At 39.1% G+C, this 24,515-nt stretch overlaps 1 protein-coding gene across 1 annotated transcript; it reads left to right on the top strand.

Annotated features, from left to right (window-relative positions):
- Window positions 1–5,309: 5,309 nt before the first annotated feature.
- LOC124291936 (nose resistant to fluoxetine protein 6-like) lies at window positions 5,310–24,459 on the top strand. The gene is made up of 15 exons (XM_046729021.1): window positions 5,310–5,547; window positions 8,962–9,125; window positions 9,746–9,797; window positions 13,112–13,190; window positions 13,459–13,568; window positions 14,630–14,788; window positions 16,043–16,145; window positions 16,587–16,673; window positions 17,350–17,491; window positions 18,108–18,196; window positions 18,590–18,700; window positions 20,230–20,308; window positions 21,533–21,716; window positions 22,324–22,466; window positions 23,963–24,459. Exons 1-15 carry the CDS (start codon window positions 5,358–5,360, stop codon window positions 24,155–24,157), a joined length of 1,887 nt encoding a protein of 628 aa, XP_046584977.1. The 5' UTR covers window positions 5,310–5,357; the 3' UTR covers window positions 24,158–24,459.
- The last annotated feature ends 56 nt before the right edge of the window (window positions 24,460–24,515 follow it).

The following is a 24,515-nucleotide window of genomic DNA, read 5'->3' as shown; positions in this document are numbered from 1 at the left end:
AAATACAAACCGCATAAAGACCCTGAACTATCTCTAAATGGCACACCCATCAAAGTTGTTAAGGAGGCCAAGTTCTTGGGTATTATTTTTGACTCACACTTAACGTTTCTACCACATATTAAATCCCTTAATACTACACGCCTGAAGGCACTTGATTTGTTAAAGGTTGTTTCCAATTCTAAGTGGGGAGGGGATCAAGCTACCCTCCTACATCTATATCGATCACTGTTACGTTCTAAACTCGATTATGGTTCCATCTTTTATGGTGGAGCATGCAAAAGCAACCTACAACTGTTAGATTCTGTCCAGCATCAAGGTCTAAGACTTTGTCTTGGGTCTTTTAGAACCTCTCCTGTTGACAGTCTCTACGTCGAGGCCGATGAGCCATCTCTTACACAACGCCGTATAAAATTATCCTTACAGTATGTAACAAAACTATATTCTAATGAGTCAAATCCTGCATTTAACTGTGTTTTTAATCCTCTTTATGAGGATCTATGCAATAAAACGTCTTCTCTTGTTCCGCCTCTGGGACTAAGAGTCAAACCTTGCCTTTCTGTTGCTGGCATTGAGCTAGAAAATATCTCTCCTTCCCGTTTGCTTTCTTCTCCTCCTTGGCAATTGGTTAGGCCACACGTTGACCTAACATTACCCACATTTAAAAAGTCAGAAACTAATGAATTACAGTATAAGAAGAATTTAGTCTATTAAGAAATAAATATAATACATACAAATTCTTATTCACAGATGGGTCCAAGGATGGTGGCGCAGCAGCTTGTCACTGGCTCCAGAACAAAATCTTCTAGATTACCTGATAACAGCTCTATTTTCACAGCAGAAGCTAACGCAATATTAACAGCCTTAAAATATATTAATAAACAACCTAAATATGCTTCTTTGATGGGCATTTTAAAAGTCGAGTTGATGAAGAATAATGACAATTATTATGGATATGCAACTTCTTTTATTCTGTGGAGGCGACGTTTCGACATAGGTTCTAATGTCGTTGTCAAGCAAATATAAACAATACATAATCTTTTCCGATTCTCTTTCGTGCCTTCAGGCTATCAAAAATCTTTCTTGAGAACATCCACGTTTAATCTGAATTATTGAATTATATAATGATCTTGCTACTGGCAAATACGACATCGTCTTCTGTTGGTTACCCAGCCACGTTGGCATTTCTGGGAACACAATGGCCGATTTTGCTGCCAAGGCAGCACTCAATAAATCTGTGACACCACTTCTTATGCCTTACTCTGATTACAAGGCTAGCATTAGAACTTACATCCATGATCAATGCAAAAAGAAGTGGGACACACAAGTAGGTATCAATAAATTACATGCAATAAAACCTTATATTGGTTACACCTACTTGGGTTGTCAGTCCAGATTTGAAGAGTCATCATACGACGATGTCGCATTGGCCACAGGATATACTCATGAGTACCTATTGAAAGGTGAGGATCCTCCGTTTTGCATCCCTTGTGATGAAAATATCACGGTCAAGCATGTCCTGCTTGACTGTGTTGAATATTCCATTGCAAGGGATATCTTTTTGAAATCACAACTATGAAGGATCTTTTTAAGGATATTGGTTCTCATTTAATTATTGCATTTTAAAAAGAATTAGATTTGTTAACTGATTTGTAAATAGATCAATATTTTAAGATTGGAAGTTTAAATTAATAACTCAGATTGTTAGTGGCTGTACCCTAAAGGGGGGTTGAAGTATCGTAAAATTATCGTCCTCCTGAGGGGGTACGTAAGTCCCAAAATGATCAAAGTCAATTTAAACTTACCAGGATTTTTAAACGTAGTATTCTTGTTATTTTAATTTTGGCTAACATTTCTTACAATCGCCAGCAGCTGAAGGGATGGTGTAAATCCAGCTAGGGTCCATGCAGGTAGCAAAGGTACTGTAAATCCCCATGGCTCCTAGTATGGTGATCTACCTTCTGTTGTTGGCGATCTATAGCCTGTTTTTATATTGTATTGTCCAAATAGTGTTATTAGTTTTAACTTTCCTAGCTAGTTTTAATTCTAATTGTGATATTCTAGTTGTTGTACTGTCCTTCGTCGACAGGTTTTTATAATATACATATATTCCATTTCAATGTCAAATATGTTCTCGTCACGATATGGCTGAAATATTGCCGATGTGACGTTAAATATTAACTCCCTCACTCACTCACTCATGGCCACATCGAAGGTAACGATAGCATGGAAACCATCACGACATTGGCCGCCATCCTTAATTTATTTGGGTCTTCATTGTTTTGGACAAAAATCTTACAACATGTTGTTTAATCTAGATAATCTTGTTTATATAACATGGGCATCAGATATAAGGCATCTGATATTTTTGTATGGGTTTGGATATGTGTGGCTTTTCCCAAAGTGTTGGGATTAGTGGCATTTTAAGACAGAATTTCGTCAAAGAGCTGATGATAAGTTTCGTCAGAATTGGATGATAGCCCTTAGTTTAAGTTATAGATTTGATGTAAATATATCCTTTAAAACAGTTATTTAAAACATTTTTATCAAACATTACAGACAAGAAACTAAGAAATACCGTTACAATATTTTGACTTGGTTTGACAGATATAATGATTAATACTGATGGTAAACAGTCACTTGCTAAACATTTTGTTTTGCCCTGTTTGTATTGCGGATATCGAAAACGAATATTATCTGTTATTTATAAGTGATGCATACGTCGATGTAAGAAAAGAGTATATTCCATATAAATATTTGTATCACCCTACTAGGGAATTTGTTCATGTAAAATTGGCCCTGTTCCTAATGCATTCATTGCTGTTGAGAAAGAGTCTGATTTCTTCTGGTAACTAACTCCACAAATTGTTTGAGTTGCATTTTAGAAGTCGGGACTATAATAATAACAGCCTATCATAAAATCGTAGAAAAGATTTTTGACAAATATGGCTTGCATTTGTCCCTGAAAAGGAATATTTTACGCTCACCAATATATACTATAAGCCATTAAAAACGCAATTTGACATTCATACTTTCTTTACTCACACTAATTTCAACATATATAAACCTAACTGGCAGATATGTTTTAAGTGAACATCTGTGAATATTTTCATCTGAAAATGTCCAGTCAACAACAACATCAGTGACGCAACGACATCAAACAAAGGAGGGGTCACTTGCAGTCAATATCGTGTGTGTCCACCGTGCGCTGCAAGACATGCTCGCAGTCTTTGGGGCATTGAAAGACACACATTTCTCAGGAACAGCTGTTGGATGGTCTGCAGCCTCTGATGGTCTGTGGTCTGATCATGACACCACCCCCTCCAAAACGATCATATTCAAGGACACAGTTTGGCGCAAGTCTTTCTCCTTTACGTCGATAAATCTGTTGACGTCCATCTGCAAAGGATAAGTTAAACCTGGATTCATCTGAAAAAATGACATCTTGCCATGTCCTGTTGCCAAGATTGGCCCCAGCTGCTGCCCATCGCTGTCTGGCAAGTCTGTGGCGATGCAATAAGGTTGGACCACGGTACGGGTGACGACACCGGATGTTGAAGGCAGCAAGGCGTCCTTGCACCTTTTGGGCGCTGAAATGACGTTGACTTGTGCCAATTGTCCTCCTTGCCTAATCATCAGCTGTTTGGAACCGATTTCGCAAGTGTGAAACTCGGATATTGCGGTTGTGTCGAGCTGTTATCACAGGTGGTGCACCAGGTCGCGGACGATCAGCAACACTTCCGGTAGCCCGAAAACGTTGTCTGAGTCGACTTACAGTGGATGGATGCACATTAAAGTGCCTGGCAATCATCACATCTGAAGCACCTTGGCTGACCATACCGATAACCTGATTCCTTTCGTCTTGTGTCAAGTGTGGCATTTTCTCAAAGTGATTGAGTTCCACAATTCCTTGTGCTTTTACGGGGCCTGGGTGCAGGTAATGCATGTGCACAACGTGTTTCGTGAATGTGGTTGTGTTTACGAGAAATGTCAAAGGTTCAGTTTTAAGTATCAAAGTTCATGTGAGAGGAATGCTCCGGGACTCCAACTCGAAATGGGCCAGAACAACAGCCTTTTATCCCTACATCCTCTGTATCGCAGGAAAAAATCTTCAATAGAACTTTTGTAAGTTTCAGGACAACAAATACCAATTGCGTTTTTAATGGCTTACAGTATATATATATTGCGATGTATAGCATACCACACTCTAAATAGACCCCCGAAACCCGCGTATCAGAAGGAGATAAGTCGTCTCTTACAAACAGCATGGATTGATGAATTCAATGAATTTGCATTTACGGGGCACAAATGTACTTTTCAAACATTAAGGGGTGGGTATATTGATTTCTTACCCTTCGCTGAAAAAATTTACATTTATGTAAAATAAGCCAGTCAAAGAATATGTTTGACTGTAGCAGGAATGAGGGTTGTTTAAGTTATAATTTACGAACATTTATTCAACTTTGAGTTCCATGCAAACCAAATTCGGTATACTTTCTTTTGCCCCCTCGGCACTCTGTTTAGTTTAGGCTGCAGATAGTGTAGTTGGTGCCTCGATATTGTTCTTTGAACGGAGAGCAAACCACACATGAAACGCTCAGTAACATAATTGTAACCTCACAATAAATGTGGTTAACGTCAAAAGACGGTGCACTCAGTTATAAGATGTGTCTTACTGAAGAGGTCTTATTACCGATATGTGAGAAAAACTAAAGTAAGTGACAGCTGCCCCGTTCAGTAATTGTAAAACCATATATGAATATAAATCATATTCATGAATTAGATATCAATTGCCCTTTTCAAAACCAATACCAGTGAAATTACAAGACCAACTCTGGCATTCGAATCCTATTTCACAATGTTCCATCTAATTAATTTGTGTACAAACGTTTATTCGTTTTGCAACAGTTTGTAATCTGTCATGGTATATTGTCATGTTTTATTCACCATCCATATGACGTTGGTTAAGGGGGAGCATATGTGAAATATATAGTATTGACAGGAATACTATTTACATAAACTATAGTGTTTCAGCTCCTCTTAAATTAATAGTATATAACTAAACTGGTTTCATTAGAAGCTATATCTAAAAATGGGCAGTGGTAATTTTTTAAATTATCGCTTAATGTCTTGATGTGAATGTTATTGTTGAAAGGATATTGACAAAACATAATTTATAATTAACTTCCAATGAATCACGCATTGGAATTCATCCGTCGAGATTGTCCCAACAGCTGTTACACTTCGTAATAACTGCGTATAAATAATACCTTGCACATGTTACCTTATGTTTTACCGTCGCTGAACCTGTCTCAGGTGTATGTGCAATACGTTCAGGTATCAGCACGTAGTTCACCATTATGGCAATGGATGTGTCCTTGGTCTTACCGGTTGTGTTATCTCTGATAACACAAATACAAGGTTGTGACCTCCTTAAAGGGTCTCAGTATTATTTGGTGACTCCTGGGACTTCATTGGTCAACCGATTGTCCATTGGTGCCACTCATGGTGTTGACACCGTCAAGGGTGGTCAGAAATGTACTATCCGACGTAAGTAGAATGGATTTAAACAATATTTCATAGCTCCATGCGTTTATTCCGACACCACACGTAGAATCTTCACATTTGACATTCCATATTTTATTCATGAGTTCCGATGCCTTTCCTTATTTTGATATTCCCGTGTTTCTTTTTTCAGGTGAACAAATGACTTGCCTGTAGGTCAAAATACTCTAATCTTTTAGCGAACACCTGGTTTAATTACTGTTACATAGTGATTCGTAAACACATGTTCATAATAACGTCAGAATCGTACAATGGACCCTGCCTTTGATTACAGAAATGTTGTTTTGTTGTCTTTCTGTATTTCAGTAGTTAGATATAAATAAGGAACTTCTACAGCGAGTACGTTGCTATTTTCAAGGACCCTTTACATATCATTATGTCCTACATCTTCAACCAACTTCTTAACTACTCTAATGCTTAAACCGGTCATATCCAATGCTCCACAGAGTCAAGCTCATGAAACGAGGAGGATATGAAACGAGGAGGAAACACTTTTTATATGGATAGACACCTTCTTTACTGCAATAGATGTGACGTTTCGGTGTAGATCCTAACACCGTTATCAAGTATCATTTGCTTGATAACGGTCTTAGGATCTACACCGAAACGTCGCATGTATTGCAGTAAAGAAGCTGTCTATCCATAAAAAGGTGTTTCCTCTTCATCATACCAGCTTCTGTATGGCACTTAAAGAATTTGATATGAAAATATAACGCAAAAGACATTTCAGTTTCCATGGCAACGGCTGGAATTTCCATACATATTGAAAGACATATGTGCAAGAAGTATCCTGACTGGCCGTGTCATGGTGGATGAATTCTGTTCCATTTCTGAAGCGGATGTCCACTGCTTCGATGAGCAGCAACCATTGGGGCTTCGTGTACTATGGTGCACAGCGTTTAGCGGTTTTTGACTGTTGTAGGAGAAGGTTCTTTCCCAAACTATTTTCTCTCTGAACACATTCTTTTTCAAGCCTTACATTGAAGTTAGTTTTTCCAGTAAATCGGGAAACGGTTATGCTTGAAAGAGAAATATCGACCGCAATTCGACCTCAAATCAACTCCTTGTACCAGTTGTGGGACAAGTGTATGTCATCTTTGAACAAGGGGAAAATTGATACTGGAACGAATGTCTTTTAAGCTGAACAGCAAATTACCTGATATACTTCTTGAGTGATTCTCAGAAACAATGCCCTGGTACTCAACTAATGGTCCTAAACTAATATAAATAGAAGTGACAAAACCATTCCCACATTCATACGAAATCTATGCTAAAAGCAGAGACGTACTGTACACTTGTGACTATATCATGAGCATATATTTGTTCCAGCAGTATTACAGCTGTATAATGTTGTTTATACAAACAAATCGAGTCCGAACCAGACAATCCTGTGATTGTCAAAATGCGATGACAGAGCATGTGATTATGAATCACTAGTGATGATACCAGGTGTTCGCGAAAAGGTGAGCGTATCCTTCCCCGCCAGTGGCAACCGTCATAAACATATGCTGTCTAGTCAATTGTTCACCTGAAATAATTTGGGAACGTATGGTATAAGTCAAAATAGGGAATTGGATCGGACATCATAATTGTCACTGATGCATCAAATTTAGAAATGACCTCCACATGTCAACCATAAAATCTTTTGAAAGCTTTACTGAGGCATTGAGTGTTGATACTCTGATCAAACAAATTCAGGCCAAGAGCGGCGCGCCGGTATGACGCTCTTTGAAATCTTGATAAAAAGAGTGTGCTCGATTGTACCTCAAAAGGCTCTGGAGCTTTTGGAATATTGCTCGACATGAAAGGGAAGTTGACAATTGAAAAGTTGAAATCATCCCTATTGTCATACAGCCTCGTGGGGAGCTTCTTTTGTCACTGAATCTTTAAGCATTGATCTAAATATGAAACAGTCGAGACGGTCTCACTGTCTCCTTATTGTCAAGTTCAGGTGGGCAAATCAGTGGAAGGAATTGGCTATTTGATAATTATTGAACGATATCAAATCAAAATTGTAGTATACAATACTTTTAGTAAAATGTTGAAAATGCTATATAAACATTAAAAATCAGAAAGTTCTATCGCTATATTTCGCATTATTAAGATACATTTTTTTTCCAAATCATCCGTAGCATGGAAATATATTTTTCAAATTGAACATGTTTGTTTTACATTAACTGTTGTTGATTTTGCCTCAGTGTTAACGAATGATAACAGGATGGCAAATGGTCATGTTTCTCTTTTAAACTGTATCTCTAATTAGTAATAATAATAATGACACTTCTGAGTATATATTTGGTTTCAATTATATTTTTACACATTTACTTTCAACTCATTCGGCATTTTTATAATAATATTTTGATTTATTGGTTGGTTATTATTATTTCGGTGCTGCTGCTGGTGTTAATGGCGGTGACTGGCTGTGTCTATTAAGGTTCAGTGGAGGTCTGGTTACTATATTTAAACAGGGAGACAAGACTGGTTTGGGAATTGTTAGGCATATTCCTGAACGTTCCAGTGTAATCTGACCCAAAGAGTGAGGGAAAGAAAGTTCTGGAAGTTTATGCATGTGAGAGAAGATAACTCTTGCCTCGGTAATCTCACTTTAAAGTTATACCGGTAGTTGTGTGTGTGAATTCGAACCTCATTTATTGTTCATTGGTCTATAGATTTGTAAACGTAGGTAATTCTTGAATAGAATTGTTAATTATTCCACATTTCTTTGTTGATTTTACACAGAGTACTTTTACGAACTGATTTTCAGTTTCTTTTACGCCGCTTTTAGCAATATCCCAGCAACATCAGGGCGGGGACACCTAAAATGATTCAACATTGTACCCATGAATAACCCGGATCTTCGTGACGAGCGAACGGTTTATAGGCTATTTTCAACATGAGAATTGAGGTGATACACAATTGACACATTCATTTTAGACGAGTGCATATGATACATTTGTCTGGGATAACACGTTCTCACTAAAGTAGAGATTATAGTAATTCGTCCCAATAAAGTCCCATCCGGGATTTAGCCTACACACTCAGAGTGTGCTGAGAAACTGTCATCCCAAGTATAACATATGCTGCATTTGAACTCTAAGTCTTTCTAACAGGCATTCGTGATTTTCGTTCGTTCACCAGGAAATAAAATATTACAGGTATCACTGCAGGTGACCGCTATAAATGAACTTTTAAATGACCAAGAGTTGCCTTAGTTTTTATAAATCATAAATTCATGAATTATACATTTTGTTCCCAAAGGCCATGAATTCGTGGTGTAGAATAAACAGCAATAACACTAGCGCGATGGCATCGCTGTTGTTTTGAATGCAGAATACCAATTATCATCTCCCCAATGCTTCATTTGTCATGGTACTTATTACTACGTTATTGTTATTTCAGCCGTTCAGGACGGACCTGCACCAGGTTTAGAAGAGAGGAGTAAAGCAGTCGGGTGGGGACCGTATCAAGAGTGTCAGAAGTCGGATATTGGCAGGCAACCTGATATATACCATCCTTACATGAAGTCTTTAGTCCCGCCTACAGAAACCAATCTATTCAAACAGGTCTTTAGAGAACATTCATTACAAAAGCTGTTGTCATTTTTTTTTTAATTTAGTGGCGTACGCATGAATGGCTAGGTAGAAACTCCATATTTGTCCTATTAAATCGTTTTCCTCATCGTGGGAAATGTATATTATATTCAAGTTAAATCAGTTCAATCTATTGGGAAGATGACAATAGTATTATACAGTTCATTTTGGTATAATTTGCAAAACACAAAGTTGACCTTTCTGTGTCCATTTAATACACATGCAGAAATTTGAAAATTCATTTTCCTAAGGAAACAGGACATATACATTGCACATAGGCCGCTCGTACGAATAAAACATCATTCTAGGAAACCAAAGAATGATTCATGCGATCATTCATGGTTCAACTTGAAATTTCCACACACAAAATGAGTGAGTTTAGTTTTACGCCACGAACGCTTTAACCACTAGGCTACCCCACCGCTCCATACAAAATGAGAAGAAAGGCAAATGACACTATAAGGCTTCCGTACTGTAAGCAAGGGTTGTCTGATTTATGCGACAGACTGATGTGATATTATTGGAATATGGTTGAGTGACGCAAAACAAAGAATATAGATGGTGTGGGTTCTTGATTGATTGTTTTACTTCAGATGCACTTGGACCGAGGTTGGTATTTGCGGTACGGTTCACTTCCCAACACAGGTAATCATTCAGATATTTTCCCAATTTAAGGAGTACGGTTCACTTCCCAACACAGGTAATCATTCAGATATTTTCCCAATCTAAGGAGTACGGTTCACTTCCCAAAACAGGTAATCATTCAGATATTTTCCCAATCTAAAGGAGTACGGCTCACTTCCCAACACAGGTAATCATTCAGATATTTTCCCAATGTAAAGGAGTACGGTTCACTTCCCAACACAGGTAATCATTCAGATATTTTCCCAATTTAAGGAGTACGGTTCACTTCCCAACACAGGTAATCATTCAGATATTTTCCCAATCTAAACGAGTACGGTTCAATCCCCAACACAGGTAATCATTCAGATATTTTCCCAATCTAAAGGAGTAAGGTTCAATCCCCAACACAGGTAATCATTCAGATATTTTCCCAATCTAAAGGAGTACGGTTCACTTCCCAAAACAGGTAATCATTCAGATATTTTCCCAATCTAAGGAGTAAGGTTCAATCCCCAACACAGGTAATCATTCAGATATTTTCCCAATCTAAAGGAGTACGGTTCACTTCCCAAAACAGGTAATCATTCAGATATTTTCCCAATCTAAAGGAGTACGGCTCACTTCCCAAAACAGGTAATCATTCAGATATTTTCCCAATGTAAAGGAGTACGGTTCACTTCCCAACACAGGTAATCATTCAGATATTTTCCCAATCCAAGGAGTACGGTTCACTTCCCAACAAAGGTAATCATTCAGATATTTTCCCAATCTAAAGGAGTACGGTTCACTTCCCAACACAGGTAATCATTCAGATATTTTCCCAATCCAAGGAGTACGGTTCACTTCCCAACAAAGGTAATCATTCAGATATTTTCCCAATCTAAAGGAGTACGGTTCACTTCCCAACACAGGTAATCATTCAGATATTTTCCCAATTTGAGGAGTATGGTTCACTTCCCAACACAGGTAATCATTCAGATATTTTCCCAATTTAAGGAGTACGGTTCACTTCCCAACACAGGTAATCATTCAGATATTTTCCCAATCTAAAGGAGTACGGTTCACTTCCCAACACAGGTAATCATTCAGATATTTTCCCAATTTATGGAGTACGGAGTACGGTTCACTTCCCAACACAGGTAATCATTCAGATATTTTCCCAATCTAAACGAGTACGGTTCAATCCCCAACACAGGTAATCATTCAGATATTTTCCCAATCTAAAGGAGTAAGGTTCAATCCCCAACACAGGTAATCATTCAGATATTTTCCCAATCTAAAGGAGTACGGTTCACTTCCCAACACAGGTAATCATTCAGATATTTTCCCAATCTAATCCCCAACACAGGTAGTACGGTTCAATCTTCAATCCAACACAGGTAATCATTCAGATATTTTCCCAATCTAAAGGAGTACGGTTCACTTCCCAAAACAGGTAATCATTCAGATATTTTCCCAATCTAAGGAGTAGGAGTAATCATTCAGGTTCACTTCCCCCAAAACAGGTAATCATTCAGATATTTTCCCAATCTAAAGGAGTACGGTTCACTTCCCAAAACAGGTAATCATTCAGATATTTTCCCAATGTAAAGGAGTACGGTTCACTAAACATTCAGATATTTTCCCAATCCAAGGAGTAATCATTCAGATATTTTCCCAACACAGGTAATCATTCCCAACACAGGTAATCATTCAGATATTTCCCAATCCAAGGAGTACGGTTCACTTCCCAACACAGGTAATCATTCAGATATTTTCCCAATCTAAAGGAGTACGGTTCACTTCCCAACACAGGTAATCATTCAGATATTTTCCCAATCTAAGGAGTACGGTTCACTTCCCAACACAGGTAATCATTCAGATATTTTCCCAATCTAAAGGAGTACGGTTCACTTCCCAACACAGGTAATCATTCAGATATTTTCCCAATCTAAAGGAGTACGGTTCACTTCCCAAAACAGGTAATCATTCAGATATTTTCCCAATCTAAAGGAGTAATCATTCAGATATTTTCCCAATCTCAAAGTTCACTTCCCAACACAGGTAATCATTCAGATATTTTCCCTTCCCAATCCAAGGAGTAATCGGTTCACTTCCCAACACAGGTAATCATTCAGATATTTTCCCAATCTAAAGGAGTACGGTTCACTTCCCAACACAGGTAATCATTCAGATATTTTCCCAATCCAAGGAGTACGGTTCACTTCCCAACACAGGTAATCATTCAGATATTTTCCCAATCCAAGGAGTACGGTTCACTTCCCAACAAAGGTAATCATTCAGATATTTTCCCAATCTAAAGGAGTACGGTTCACTTCCCAACACAGGTAATCATTCAGATATTTTCCCAATTTAAGGAGTACGGTTCACTTCCCAACACAGGTAATCATTCAGATATTTTCCCAATTTAAGGAGTACGGTTCACTTCCCAACAAAGGTAATCATTCAGATATTTTCCAAATCTAAAGGAGTACGGTTCACTTCCCAACACAGGTAATCATTCAGATATTTTCCCAATCTAAACGAGTACGGTTCAATCCCCAACAAAGGTAATCATTCATATATTTTCCCAATCTAAACGAGGATCGATAATGTATTTGGAAAGACAACATGTGTGTACAGAGCTATATACAATTGATACTGTAAGACAGGCCTGCGCTACTTCATCATATTAAATTGTATTGACAAAAGTGTGCGACGAATTACGGCGGAGTTTTCCCGATTTTATATTGAAAATAAGAGTCTTGAAATCGCGATAACAATTACCTTTTGCAAGTGTATGAAATAAGACCCGTCCGACCGCCCGAGACGGGTTAGATTTCTGACGGACGATCTGAATTTACAGCTAGCCAGCCCGATGGTCTGGTAAATATTTTAGATAACATGTTCCATACATCTGAATACTGACCTTTAGAGTGTCTGGCCGAGTTAAATCCATGTCTGGTTGGGTTTTTGGCTGATTTCAAACACTGCTTTTACTGAAAAAGGATGACAGCTGTTAGGTTACCATATTATAACATTAAGAAATAGCGTTTGCTTGCTGGAGCACATGTAGGGTCTTTCAGCCTCAACCTTCAACCCCTAAACCCCTCCCACTTCCCCACAATTGGACTCATTGGCCTCAACCAATGCTGCTTCGCTCAGTATGTTCGGCAAGATCAAAGAGGTCATGTTTGGTTTTCTAACGGTAGAACAAACAACTTGGTTACCTGTAGATTTAACCGGTCTAATTTAACATGTGAAACCTCACGCTGGGCGTTCAGTTTGTCTGGAAGGACAGCATGTTTATCTTCTTAATAAATGTATCTGTCATTTCCGGTTACCTTCGATTGCAGCCGTTCGACATGGCGCCACCGTCACAGAGAAACTTCGTCCCAGACAACCGCGCAGAGATCTACAAACAAAGCTTGTCATGTGAGTTGCATTTACTTGATAAGATTATGATCAGTACCTAGCGTCTCACTTGAATATTTGTAGCTGTGTACCATTAACATTAAAAACAGTTTTCTCAATATCCTCGTTTATTCACTTTGTGCATACACCTGATGTTATATCGGTAAAAACGTGTCATGTTCGTCCAACTTCTAAATGCCTTTCAATAACTTCCTTTACCTAAACCTTCCCAAATAGACTTACGCTAGTATGTGACCATGAATATAATTATGCTTTTGTTACTTTTCAGAACTCTCTTGCTGGGTCTTGTAACCATGCTGGTGATGGGGACAACTATTGATGTAGCGATCCGTACTAGACCCGCATTGTCAGTTTCTATGACAACCTATATGCAACGTAGTAAGTTTGTGTGTATTACCTAAGTTAGGAATCACCATTGGTTGTCATCATGAAACAATAGATCAACCCTGTGTTCACATTTGTAAACATAGGTAAATGACAATCAAACCTGAGCCAATGACATCGTTCAGACATTAAGTGAGTGAGTAAGTGAGTTTAGTTTTACGCCGCACTCAGCAATATTCCAGCTATATGGCGGCGGTCTGTAAATAATCGAGTCTGGACCAGACAATCCAGTAATCAACAGCATCGATCTGCACAATTGGGAACCGATGAAATGTTGTCAACCAAGTCAGCGAGCCTGACCACCCGATCCTGTAAGTCTCCTCTTACGACAAGCATGGGTTACTGAAGATCAATATTCTAACCCGGATCTTCATGGGTTTCAGACATTAAGTGGTTTTGGCTACATACAAACCATGTTCAGGACCACCATCCTTGGTTGTGAATGTTTACCCGATCCTTATTAAATGAATGATACCCGTGACGATCACGGTAGAATTGGTCTTCAGCAACCCACACTGCCTGCGGAGGCGGCCTGCCCAGCTATTGTTAGCTTAATGATAAAATTTGTCCCCGATGATTTAGGCCAAGATCAATCCCTGACCACGTGGCGTTGAACTCTTTTTGTCTTCATCATTTGTGTGAACCCGAAAAGATCCGGGTACGAATTGATCTTCAGTGACCCATGCTTGTCGTAAGAGGCGACTAACGGGATCGGGTGGTCAGGCTCGCTGACTTGGTTGACACATGTCATCGTATCCTAATTGCGTAGATCGATACTCATGCTCTTGATCACTGGATAGTTTGGTCTAAACTCGATTATATACACACCACCTTCATAAAGCTGAAATATTGCTGAGTGCGGCGTTATCAACAAACCAACCGAAAAGAGGAAAATGGAATAAGACCATTTTACCTACATCGCACTTGGATTTCGATTCAGCGTATTTGATGAACCAATACACAATAACAGTCTCTGGAAGTTGCCTCTTACCACTGAAATAAGCGTTCAAGCAACTGTAGTATATTGTGTACATATACTCCCCCTTCTTTTCCAGTGACTTGGTGTAGAGTTCTGAAATGCTTCTCTGTGTATACCAACACCCTGAAACTATTCGATGTCACGGTGTCCTCGGACAGACTCGGATGTCTCAATGGTATCCGTACATTCTCCCAGCTCTGGATTCTCTTCAGCCGCCTGCATGCGTCAACTCTGGGTAAGTGTTTAGTCTACCCTTGCAGATCCGGGGTAGAATTGGTTTCCAGCACCCCATATTTGTAGTAAGAGGTGACTAACGGGATAGGGTGTCAGGCTCGCTGATTTGGTTGACATATGTCATCGTATCCCAATAGATCGATGCTCATGCTTTTGATCACCTGATTGACTGGTCTAGACTCGATAATTTACCGACTGTCGCCATTTACCTGGACTTTTTCTGAGTGTGGCGTAAAAAACAAACAAACAGACGTGTGTAGTCAACAAGATGTTTTTTATGGCCGAACCTCTTTTGGATTGGATTTTGTTTGTTGACTGTTGGTTCATGCATGCGATGAGGGTCCAACCAGATGATGGCAGTTGGATTATGACTATCACTTGTTGTTCACGGTGTTAGCATATTCTCCAGATATTTCCTATTTCAATCATAGTGTTCTACTAGCTATTGAATAACTATTTCCATATTCAGAAGATATTAGGCTACCCCACCGCCCCACCTGGTAAAGGGACGTGTAATAAATTCATTACCCTTAAGAATTGTTTGGTGTGTTTTCCAGAACCATTTTTTCGAGAATCCGTTTCTCTTCTATTTCTGCAACGGTTTGGAACGCACGGCGCCCTGCCATTATTGTTGTCGCAGACGAACATTCGCGAACAAATATTCAAAGGGACATAACTCCTGTACGCTTAAAAACTATGTTTTCAACACTATCTTTTGGAGTGTCCTTGGTATGTTAACATCAGACAAAATCTTGAAGTGACGTTCTCGAGAGATAGCTTTTCGTGATCATAAATCTCCAAGCGACTTGGATTTTAATGTCAAAGGTCGCAAACTGTCACGGTTGTCTATATTACCAGTTGGAACAAGGTACTACTCTATGAACCAATCAAAAGTCTAAGGGAATTAGTGACAGTTCAGCAGCTTTCCACCCGGTTGAAAACGAAGTGTACAAATAACATACCCGCTTCAAGCATACGACCTTGAGTCATGACCTTTCTTAATATCGACCCTGCCGGAAGAAATACATGTACCAAGTTTCACCTACAGTAAAACCGTTCTTCAATTATGACCTGGAGGTCGACCTTGACCTTGACGCCTGACATGACAGATTTGTCAAACCTATTTCCTAGTTATATCTAGATATACATTTAGATATTCTGTTGACGTGCGTCATATGTTGGATAAATGTATCACTTTTGTCGATGCTTTAAATATCACAGTTTCAGATATTGAATACGTGTGTCGTTGTTGCAGATAAAGTCGCAACGAAAGGGTTAGCTGTAGCTCTGCCGTTGCCATGGAGAATTCTGAGACCATATGTAAGGGGTTATCTGTCGGAGTCGTCCTATGTTATGAGGTAATCACTCATTTGTCATTTATCTCCAACATCTAACGACAACTCTATCGTTGTATACACTACTTGGACACCTATTCGTTGAGACTTTTCTGTGGGCGACACTGTTTTAGAAATTCAGTTAAATGTAAATATTGAGTACATGTATTAGGATATTACTGCTTCATACAGAATAGTTAAATTACTGAAAATATAATGTACACCTAGAGTATATAAGTGTATGCACACATGTAGTCTTTATGGAAGTGGGCGGTGGAGTAGGTTAGTGGTTAAAGCGTTGGCGCGCCACGTCGAAGACACGGGTTCGATTCCCCTCATGGGTACAATGTGTGAAGCCCATTTCTGGTGTCCCCCGCCGCGATATTGCTAAAAGCGGCGTAAAACCATACTCACTCACTCACTCACTTTATGAAAGTCATTCAAGATGTTATTTTGATATTTCAGTGGTTTACAGATAACACTTACCAGTCTGGAACAAAAGCAGAAAGGGAAAATAGACTGGAAGAAGCTGTATCTACAAAGATATCTGCGGTAAGCACTGCTGTTGCTAGTGTCAAGACAAATTATAGTCAAACAGTACCAATAACAAAAGGAAACTGGGGCGGTGGGGTAGCCTAGTGGTTAAAGCGTTGGGTCGTAACGCCGAAGAACCGGGGTCGATTCCCAATATGGGTACCACGTGTGAAGCACATTTCTGGTGTCTCCCGCAGTGATATTGCTTGAATATTGCTAATAGCATCGTAAAACCATAATCACTCACTCACTCACAAAAGGAGACTGTGTATATGAATGAGTCAGAGAGTTGGGTCAAGTTTACGTTGAACTGCATTTCAGCTCCATCACACTGCAAAACGTTCGCAGTATTCGGATAATTCCGACCAATATTTATGTTCGTAGAATTTCAGACATTTGGGTTTATTGCGGGATGGAATTTCAAAGGGAGGCTGGTCGCTGACAGAGAAAAATATCATGGTCTGCTGAATTAGAGATTGCAGTGTGCGATCAACGGAACCTGCGAGGGCTAAGGGACGCAACTCCGGATAGTCTGTTTGATCGCTCCTCTAGCATTAATACGAGCATGCTTTCCCACTGAGTAAGTGTGAGTGTGGTTTTACGCCGTTATTAGCAATATTCCGTCAATTTCACGGCGGTGGACACCACAAATTGGCTTCTCACAACCAATTTACTGTTTGTGTAATACTTTCAGAGCCACACCCCCAGCCATCCTCGTCCTGCTGATACTGACCACATTCCTACCCTATTTTTACAACGGATCTCAAGACGTGAAATTCCGAAACTGCTTACCGTGGTGGACGTACGCCACGCCCATTAAAATACACGATGTTCCGGTAAGACTTTATTGCGACGTTCCACGCAGAACAGCTTGCAAGAATCCATATTCTTCGAGTCCACATACACAAAGAATGCTAGCGCTGCAACTATCTAAGTCCATGTTAGAAGTGTCACGATCATGGCACTGCTAAGACTGCTTTGAGCAAGAGGACCCAGGTACAACGTGTGATAAGCTAATAGTGTCCTCCTACCCGATGGCACGGATTGGTTAGTTTAGCCTCGATTTGTTCGAGACTGCCTCAATATTATTAGATTATTACCCCGGCTTTATTCATTGCCACTGCAAGTGTTAATCCTTCAAGAGTTAATCATTATTTACCGCTTGTGTGGTTATCTTGCAATGATAATACATAAATTATGACCAAATCTGTTACAATGTACACATACCAGAATTACACTTTCTCAGTAAAGTGCGGATGGAGCCCCCACCCTCCCAAGAATCCGTGCTTTACCGAGGAAATATATAACATATGTTGCATTTGTCCATTGTGTATTCACCATGAGGTTTTTCATCAATATTTTTAAAAAATGCCCATGATGTTGCAACGACTGCATTGTCAACTTATGTAGGATCACAAGAGATCTAAACAGATGTTACGCTTCCTGTTCTAGCATCGGGACTGTTTGCCTCAGGTGTTGTCAAGAAGGATGGATTTGATGTATGCTTTAGCAAGTCCACTGATTTTTCAACCCCTCATATTGTGAGTGCATCGTGGATTATTCAATCAGTAGACTTATAATGTACTTTTGTTAATTACTGTAGTAACATACAGTTATTGTGTGTATATATATATATATATATATATATATATATATATATATATATATATATATTCGTCCTTATAATTTCTGTTTACGAATATTTCGCATTAAAAAGACTATAATGCTAATAGACGTGTCCTCGTAACATAGGTGAGATTCTAACACGTTAGGAATCATATTAACCATTAGTACGAATTGTGCAGTAATAGAGTCAGAAAACATATATAACACTATTGGCCATTATAATGCAATGTTAACAAGTTATAAATCATGTAATATGATTACATTGCATCAGTGTTTCGTTTTCTTTAATCATATTGCATTTATTCAAGATCACCAACCCCAGGGTTAATCTTGTCAGTCTTTGCGAGTGCGTCCTTCTTCCTTGTGAGTGAATTAAAGTTTCGTCACGATTCTGTACTGCATCGCCTGCTCGGTAGAAGGTATGTGAACGTGGTAGGGATCCCCGGGACGTACAGTTGGGAGGGAATGTCTGCTTCTGTCGTATTTGAACATGTTTGAATAACAATAGCAAACGTGCCCATTAGATTGACTGACTGAGTATGGTTTTACGCCGCTTTTAGCAATATTCAGGCAAAGTCACGGCGGGGGACACCAGAAATGGGCTTCACACATTGTACCCATGTGGGGAATCGAACCCGGGCCAAGTTTTAACTTGAATACCCCACAGCCCCCGTGCCAATTAGAAGACACTGTCATGAAAGCCACTGCTACTTCAAGTACGGATACAATGTGGGGAGCCTTATCCTGGTATTCCCACGCTGTGATATTGCTGGAATATTGTGGAAAGCAATGTAGTCATTCACACAGTAACATAGCTACCGGGAGACCATGACATGCTATCCGAAACACCTGGTGTCGCCACTGATTTTGTGTGATCCATTCGTTATATGGCCCTGTGCGCCCTCTGGAATCTGTTAGGGGAGATAATAAGGAATATTCCCCAGTTATCCGCCTTTACCAATTCGCTAATAGATGGCCAATCACTACGATACTTCGTGTACTTCCGGTATATTGCTGTTGTTCCATGTTTCTTGCACCGTCTGTTTCAAAAGCGGTACAATTACGAAGCCTGAGACGTGCTGCTGTGTCTCGGGTTGCTGCAATAGAGGTGTTTCAATGGGTCTGAGTGGTCAAATCTTGCTCAAATTATTCAACAGTTATATAAATCATTTTATTTTTAAATGCGTTTCCAGGGCAACATGTTATCTTAGTTCCAAATAGGGAAGAGTTCTTTAGCGGAGCATATCTCATCAATTGCCAATATATATTCTTTTGTTGATGAGGATTTATTAGGATCATTAAGTATTTGGGGGGCTTCCGGGGCAAAATGTCAAACATGATATGAGGATAAGGTTTGTTTCCGTACTGCAGCAATTTAACTGTACAATATGTATGTGTGAAACTATTTATAAGTCCCTGAGGCATGTACAAACTTTTGACTTTTACTATTATGGAGTGTTTAAAAATACAAATATGCTTTCCTAAGTCAATACGTAAATATTTTTGGCTTTGGTTCAAATTGCGGGTCCTATGTTGTAGGGCATATCGTATAGACCGTTGGGATTAAGTCTCTGTGTTTTGACAGCTGCAAATTTCAAAACACATTATGTTTAATTGCATACTTTATGTCCCCGTGGTCCCTATAGCTAGTATGATGATCTACTTTCAGTTGTTGGCGATCAATAGCAACTTTTTTTGTCTTTCATAGTTAAGATCTTTTAGATTTTCATACTAGTTTTACAGTTATATCTGTGATATTCGATCGAGAGAGATCGATCGATCGATCGAGAGAGAGACTATTTTAGATTTTATTAGGTATAATACATTTGAGATTTTATGCATAGTTGCAAATATATTTCCTTCCTACTGTAATAATTGTGCCAGCGTGAGTACCATTAAGGATTCAGGCCTTGTGGATTATCAGATGGTACATATGTCAATGTTCTAGACGGTTTGGATCCTACATTGTCGGTGTCCTGGTCGGTTATATTCTGTTCAAGAACAAAGACAAAATTGCACTACGCAAGGTAGGTGTGCAAATTTCATCATCACCGTATCTGCTTTTTATTCAAAATGTGCTTCCTTCTGTCTGACACGGGCCTCATTTTCTGTTAAGGATTTTGGAGGTCAAATATGCCTCGCTATTAAAGATGAAACTATCAAGGCCCCCCGCATTTATACGGCTTGGTGTCTAGAACCAACTAAAAGACGTGAAGACATGAGAAGTATGTGTTAATCCTAAGAGGTATCCTCTGAAGGCAGTTAAATTAATGTGTAAACATATGATGTAACTCTGCATCTGAATGACATATATGCTGCTCAATCTTTGGCAGGGAAATCGAGATAGTTCACAAAGATGTGTATAAAAGTAATATATGTAATTTGGAATACATCAAAGATTAATCATAATCCTTAATAAAACCAAGAAAGGGCTCTCTCAGACTCTTTGTGACATGTAGAATTGCTTGCTTAAAAACGAATGTAGTTTGTAATAAAAAATATATTCTATAACTTTGTAAACCACCATCCCATGAGACAAATCTATAAGGAAAACTTCATTGCTTTATTTATGGAGTATATATCACAAAACGTTGGTGACCATGGAAGTTGTTACATCTCTGTCTTCAAAGGATCTCGGAATTTTGTCATAAGTGAAAATACTTTTCATCTAAAGTTTACTGAGAAAGCAATTGCTTGACATGCTCATTGACACTCACTTTATGGAATTTAGGGATGGTATTTTTGCAAGTGGGTTTGATAACAAATTGGTGAAAGATGTGCTTTCCTCCGTTTCTTTATGCTTAGAGATTTCCATACTTCCATCTGTGCATACATAATTCAAGATGACATCCACCATAAATTTAAACATACAAACAACAAAAAAACAAAATTACCGATAAAATAAAATAAAATTACCGAAGAAGATCCACAAAACTACATCACAATATGCTTTATAACAGCAAGCTTCCCTTTTCGCCAGCAGTTCCAATCTCTGGTGTCTACATTTCACATTTTAGGTCCGGTGGCGCATACTGTTCAGGGCATATCTGCCTCATCAGTGACAAAATTGATGTCCGATCCACTTTCATATATTGTTTCTTCTGTGCATGTGCTGGAATGGTTTGATATGACTATCCCTGCGAATGGTTGAAAATGATGTATTCAATTATATTTTCCGGTTTGAGATTGTGTTGACGTTGTATTTGTTCAAATTTCACTTAAGTTACTTGAATCGGCCTTTGTTACGGTAGATAACACAGATCATCGCTTGGAGTTGTGCCCTTGGCGTCATTTTCTTCCATGTTTTCGGGGAGAGTTTAACGTGTACAGCGTTGATCAGAGACACCCTGGGCTTCTACTATGAACCGGTATTCAAGGTGTTGTGGACATTAAGTTTTGGGTGGATCGTCATCGCCTGTTGTACAGGTAACGGAGGTACGTACTCCCTGGAGAATCCGTGTCACGTTTCATTGAAATCAGAAACTTGATAAGAAATGTTCATTAGATTCAGAGGTCATCTTTGACAATAGTGTAATAGAAAACAGTTTTATGTATGTGTGTGCGCGCGTGCGTACTAGTTTCAACAAAGTTCAATTGATTAAAAAAGCAGGGGAATTTTGCGGATTTCTGCATATATGTACCACTGTGAACTGTACGTCGCCTCTTATATATCTAATAACTATACGTGTCATTCGTCACCACTCGCCCCTTTCCGTAACCTGCAAGCGTCACCACTCGCCCCTTTCCGTAACCTGCAAGAAGAGTCTCGCTATTCGGCTATTCGAGTCCCGGAATAACACGAGTTGGTCACGAATGTATACGTGTGAGTGAATGTTACAAATTGTTGTATGGAGAGGGAAAAGCTATCTAGGTGTTCACGGTAAGTTTCCAAAGGAAGTCGCCGTGTAAATCACTGGCTTGTCTGGTCATGGCTATTACAGGCCGCCATCATATAGCTGCAACAAAGTTGAGAAATGTGTTAAACATGAAAACTAGATAACGTTTTATGTAATTCCGACTCCCTGCATATATTTATCTGCAGGCGTCATCAACCAGTTTTTGTCGTGGAAGGTGATGGTGCCCCTCAGTAAGCTAGGTTACAGCTCCTTCCTCACCCGCATCGCTGTCGGTCACGTCTACAGCGCCAGATTACAGGACAACTGCCACAACACGTGGTTTGATACGGTTTGTAACGTACACAACAGAGCGGTTGTTTAAATAGTTAGGGTGATTCCTCTGGTGCGCTTGACAAACATATACATATACTGAGAGAAACAAATAAAGGAACACATGAAAATTCAAGTGGTTCCTTTGATATTTTCCAGTTTTCATCACCAGCTTTGAGTATAGCTGTGGGGGAAAATCTGAGAATAAATAAAGGAACACTGCCATGATGTGGTGTTCCCTTATTTGTTTCCTTCAGTATATACGACCACTGTACCTATGATGAGCGCCCGCCTATGATCAATAGCCTTCGGCATTGTTTTCTCACTTTTCCAAAGTTGAACTGAAAAACGTTTATTGTTCAATCATTAACGGTCGCATGTATATCATCCAGACAGCTAAATGATGCCTTTTGATACATTGGGAGAAATATTTCTTTCACATGTTTTATATTTTGTTAGCACTTGATAAACACTTGGATTCAGTTTAGGATGTGCTTTGTTTAATGTTACAGAGCTCAATATATGTTGACTTGTCTCCTTGAAACTTTGCATGCAACTAACGCAGATGGTGCACTGCTGATGTACATTGTTTATACGCATAGACGTCATGCACATGTAATAACGTTTAATTATTTTCCATAATGTTTAGGTTATTGTCAGACCTACAACTTAGAACATGGGCTGTGGCCTTAGTACCTATTCCTTACATTATTACCAACAAATAATGCTTTCTGAAATTACATTGACAAGAGGAAACAAATACTGTGAACATTATGCATGAAAAACGGTCTGTCTTTCTGTTGGAGGAAACATGCACACGTGCACTACTCAATGAGTGTTCCAGAGGACCTTGAACGTGCAATACATGTACAAAAGTTTCCTTGTTGGAGTGTTCATATACATACAAGTCTCCAAAATACGGTAGCATATACCTGTAGGATCAGCAAGCACACGTAGCAATCCCTGCCGGAAGGTTTTCATGCACGAGTCTTAAGGTTCAATTAATAGTCATCTGGGAGTGAGTGAGTTATTCATTCATCTGGGAGCCTCAAGTTATAACCAATATTTCATCTGGGAGTGTTATAGTAGTATATTTATACAAATTCTTGAAGGGGCTTCAATGTATTATACATATTCTTGAAGCGGCTTCAATGTATTATACCTATTTATACATATTCTTGAAGGGGCTTCAATGTATTATACATATGTATACATATTCTTGAAGGGGCCTTAATGTATTGAACATAGTTATACCTATTCTTGTGGGAGGCTGTAAGTTTAATACATATCCATGTAAGGGTCTTAATGTATCATAAATATTATACATGTTCATATAAGAGCCTGGAGGAATACTAACATATTTATGTGAAAGAAATTCTAGTATCATACCATATACTTTTAGAACCCACATCCAAAATGACACTCAGTATTGGATGTGCAAAGCTGTTTGCATTGGTATTCTGAACTGAAGCTTCCGGGGGTATACGCCAGGTATGCACGTTAACTATGTTACAGGTGACGTCCTACACCTGGGTTACCTTCTACGCCCTGTCAGCAGCGTTCCTGCTCCATCTTCTGTGTGTGGCTCCAGTAGGCAACCTGGTAGTGTTGTTGTGGAGCAGGGGCAAGGTGTCTAAAGAGTCACGTGTCAAGGATGAGGACGACCCCACAGCAATCAAATCTCCCGATCACAAACTTACGTCCAATTGAGGGTAATCAACACTAATCATTTCGTTCAAATTATGAACGTGTGCATATATTGTATATGTACAGTCTAGGTGTTGGTTACTAACTTGATAATGATGCGATCGCCTCTACTAGACCCTGTATTCGTTAACACCAGACATCATCTTTTTTTATTGGCGATTCATAAACACATGCTTATTATATAGTCGGAAATGTACAATCGACTTTGGTTTAAGCAGAGATTTGTTATGGATGTTGAAAGGGTTTTGCAGCTTCTTTTCACGAAGAGAAATTTATTCAAGGATTAATATACATGGAGAGAGGTGCGATTTGTTCGTGTCTTTGTTATTTCATATCAATCAGCGTGGTTTCAAGTGAACCA

Source organism: Haliotis rubra, unplaced genomic scaffold (genome assembly GCF_003918875.1).
Source record: "Haliotis rubra isolate DU_JTF1 unplaced genomic scaffold, ASM391887v1 Scf502, whole genome shotgun sequence".
Taxonomy (NCBI): domain Eukaryota; kingdom Metazoa; phylum Mollusca; class Gastropoda; order Lepetellida; family Haliotidae; genus Haliotis; species Haliotis rubra.
Note: the sequence above shows the minus strand (reverse complement) of the source record. Positions and strands in the feature narration are given on the sequence as shown.

Coding starts and splice junctions, on each gene's coding strand:
- LOC124291936 (XM_046729021.1), top strand. CDS start 5,358: ATGGCAATGGATGTGTCCTTGGTCTTACCGGTTGTGTTATCTCTGATA. Junction 13,191..13,458: donor CTACAAACAAAGCTTGTCAT/GTGAGTTGCATT, acceptor GTTACTTTTCAG/AACTCTCTTGCTGGGTCTTG. Junction 16,146..16,586: donor GAGTCGTCCTATGTTATGAG/GTAATCACTCAT, acceptor TTGATATTTCAG/TGGTTTACAGATAACACTTA.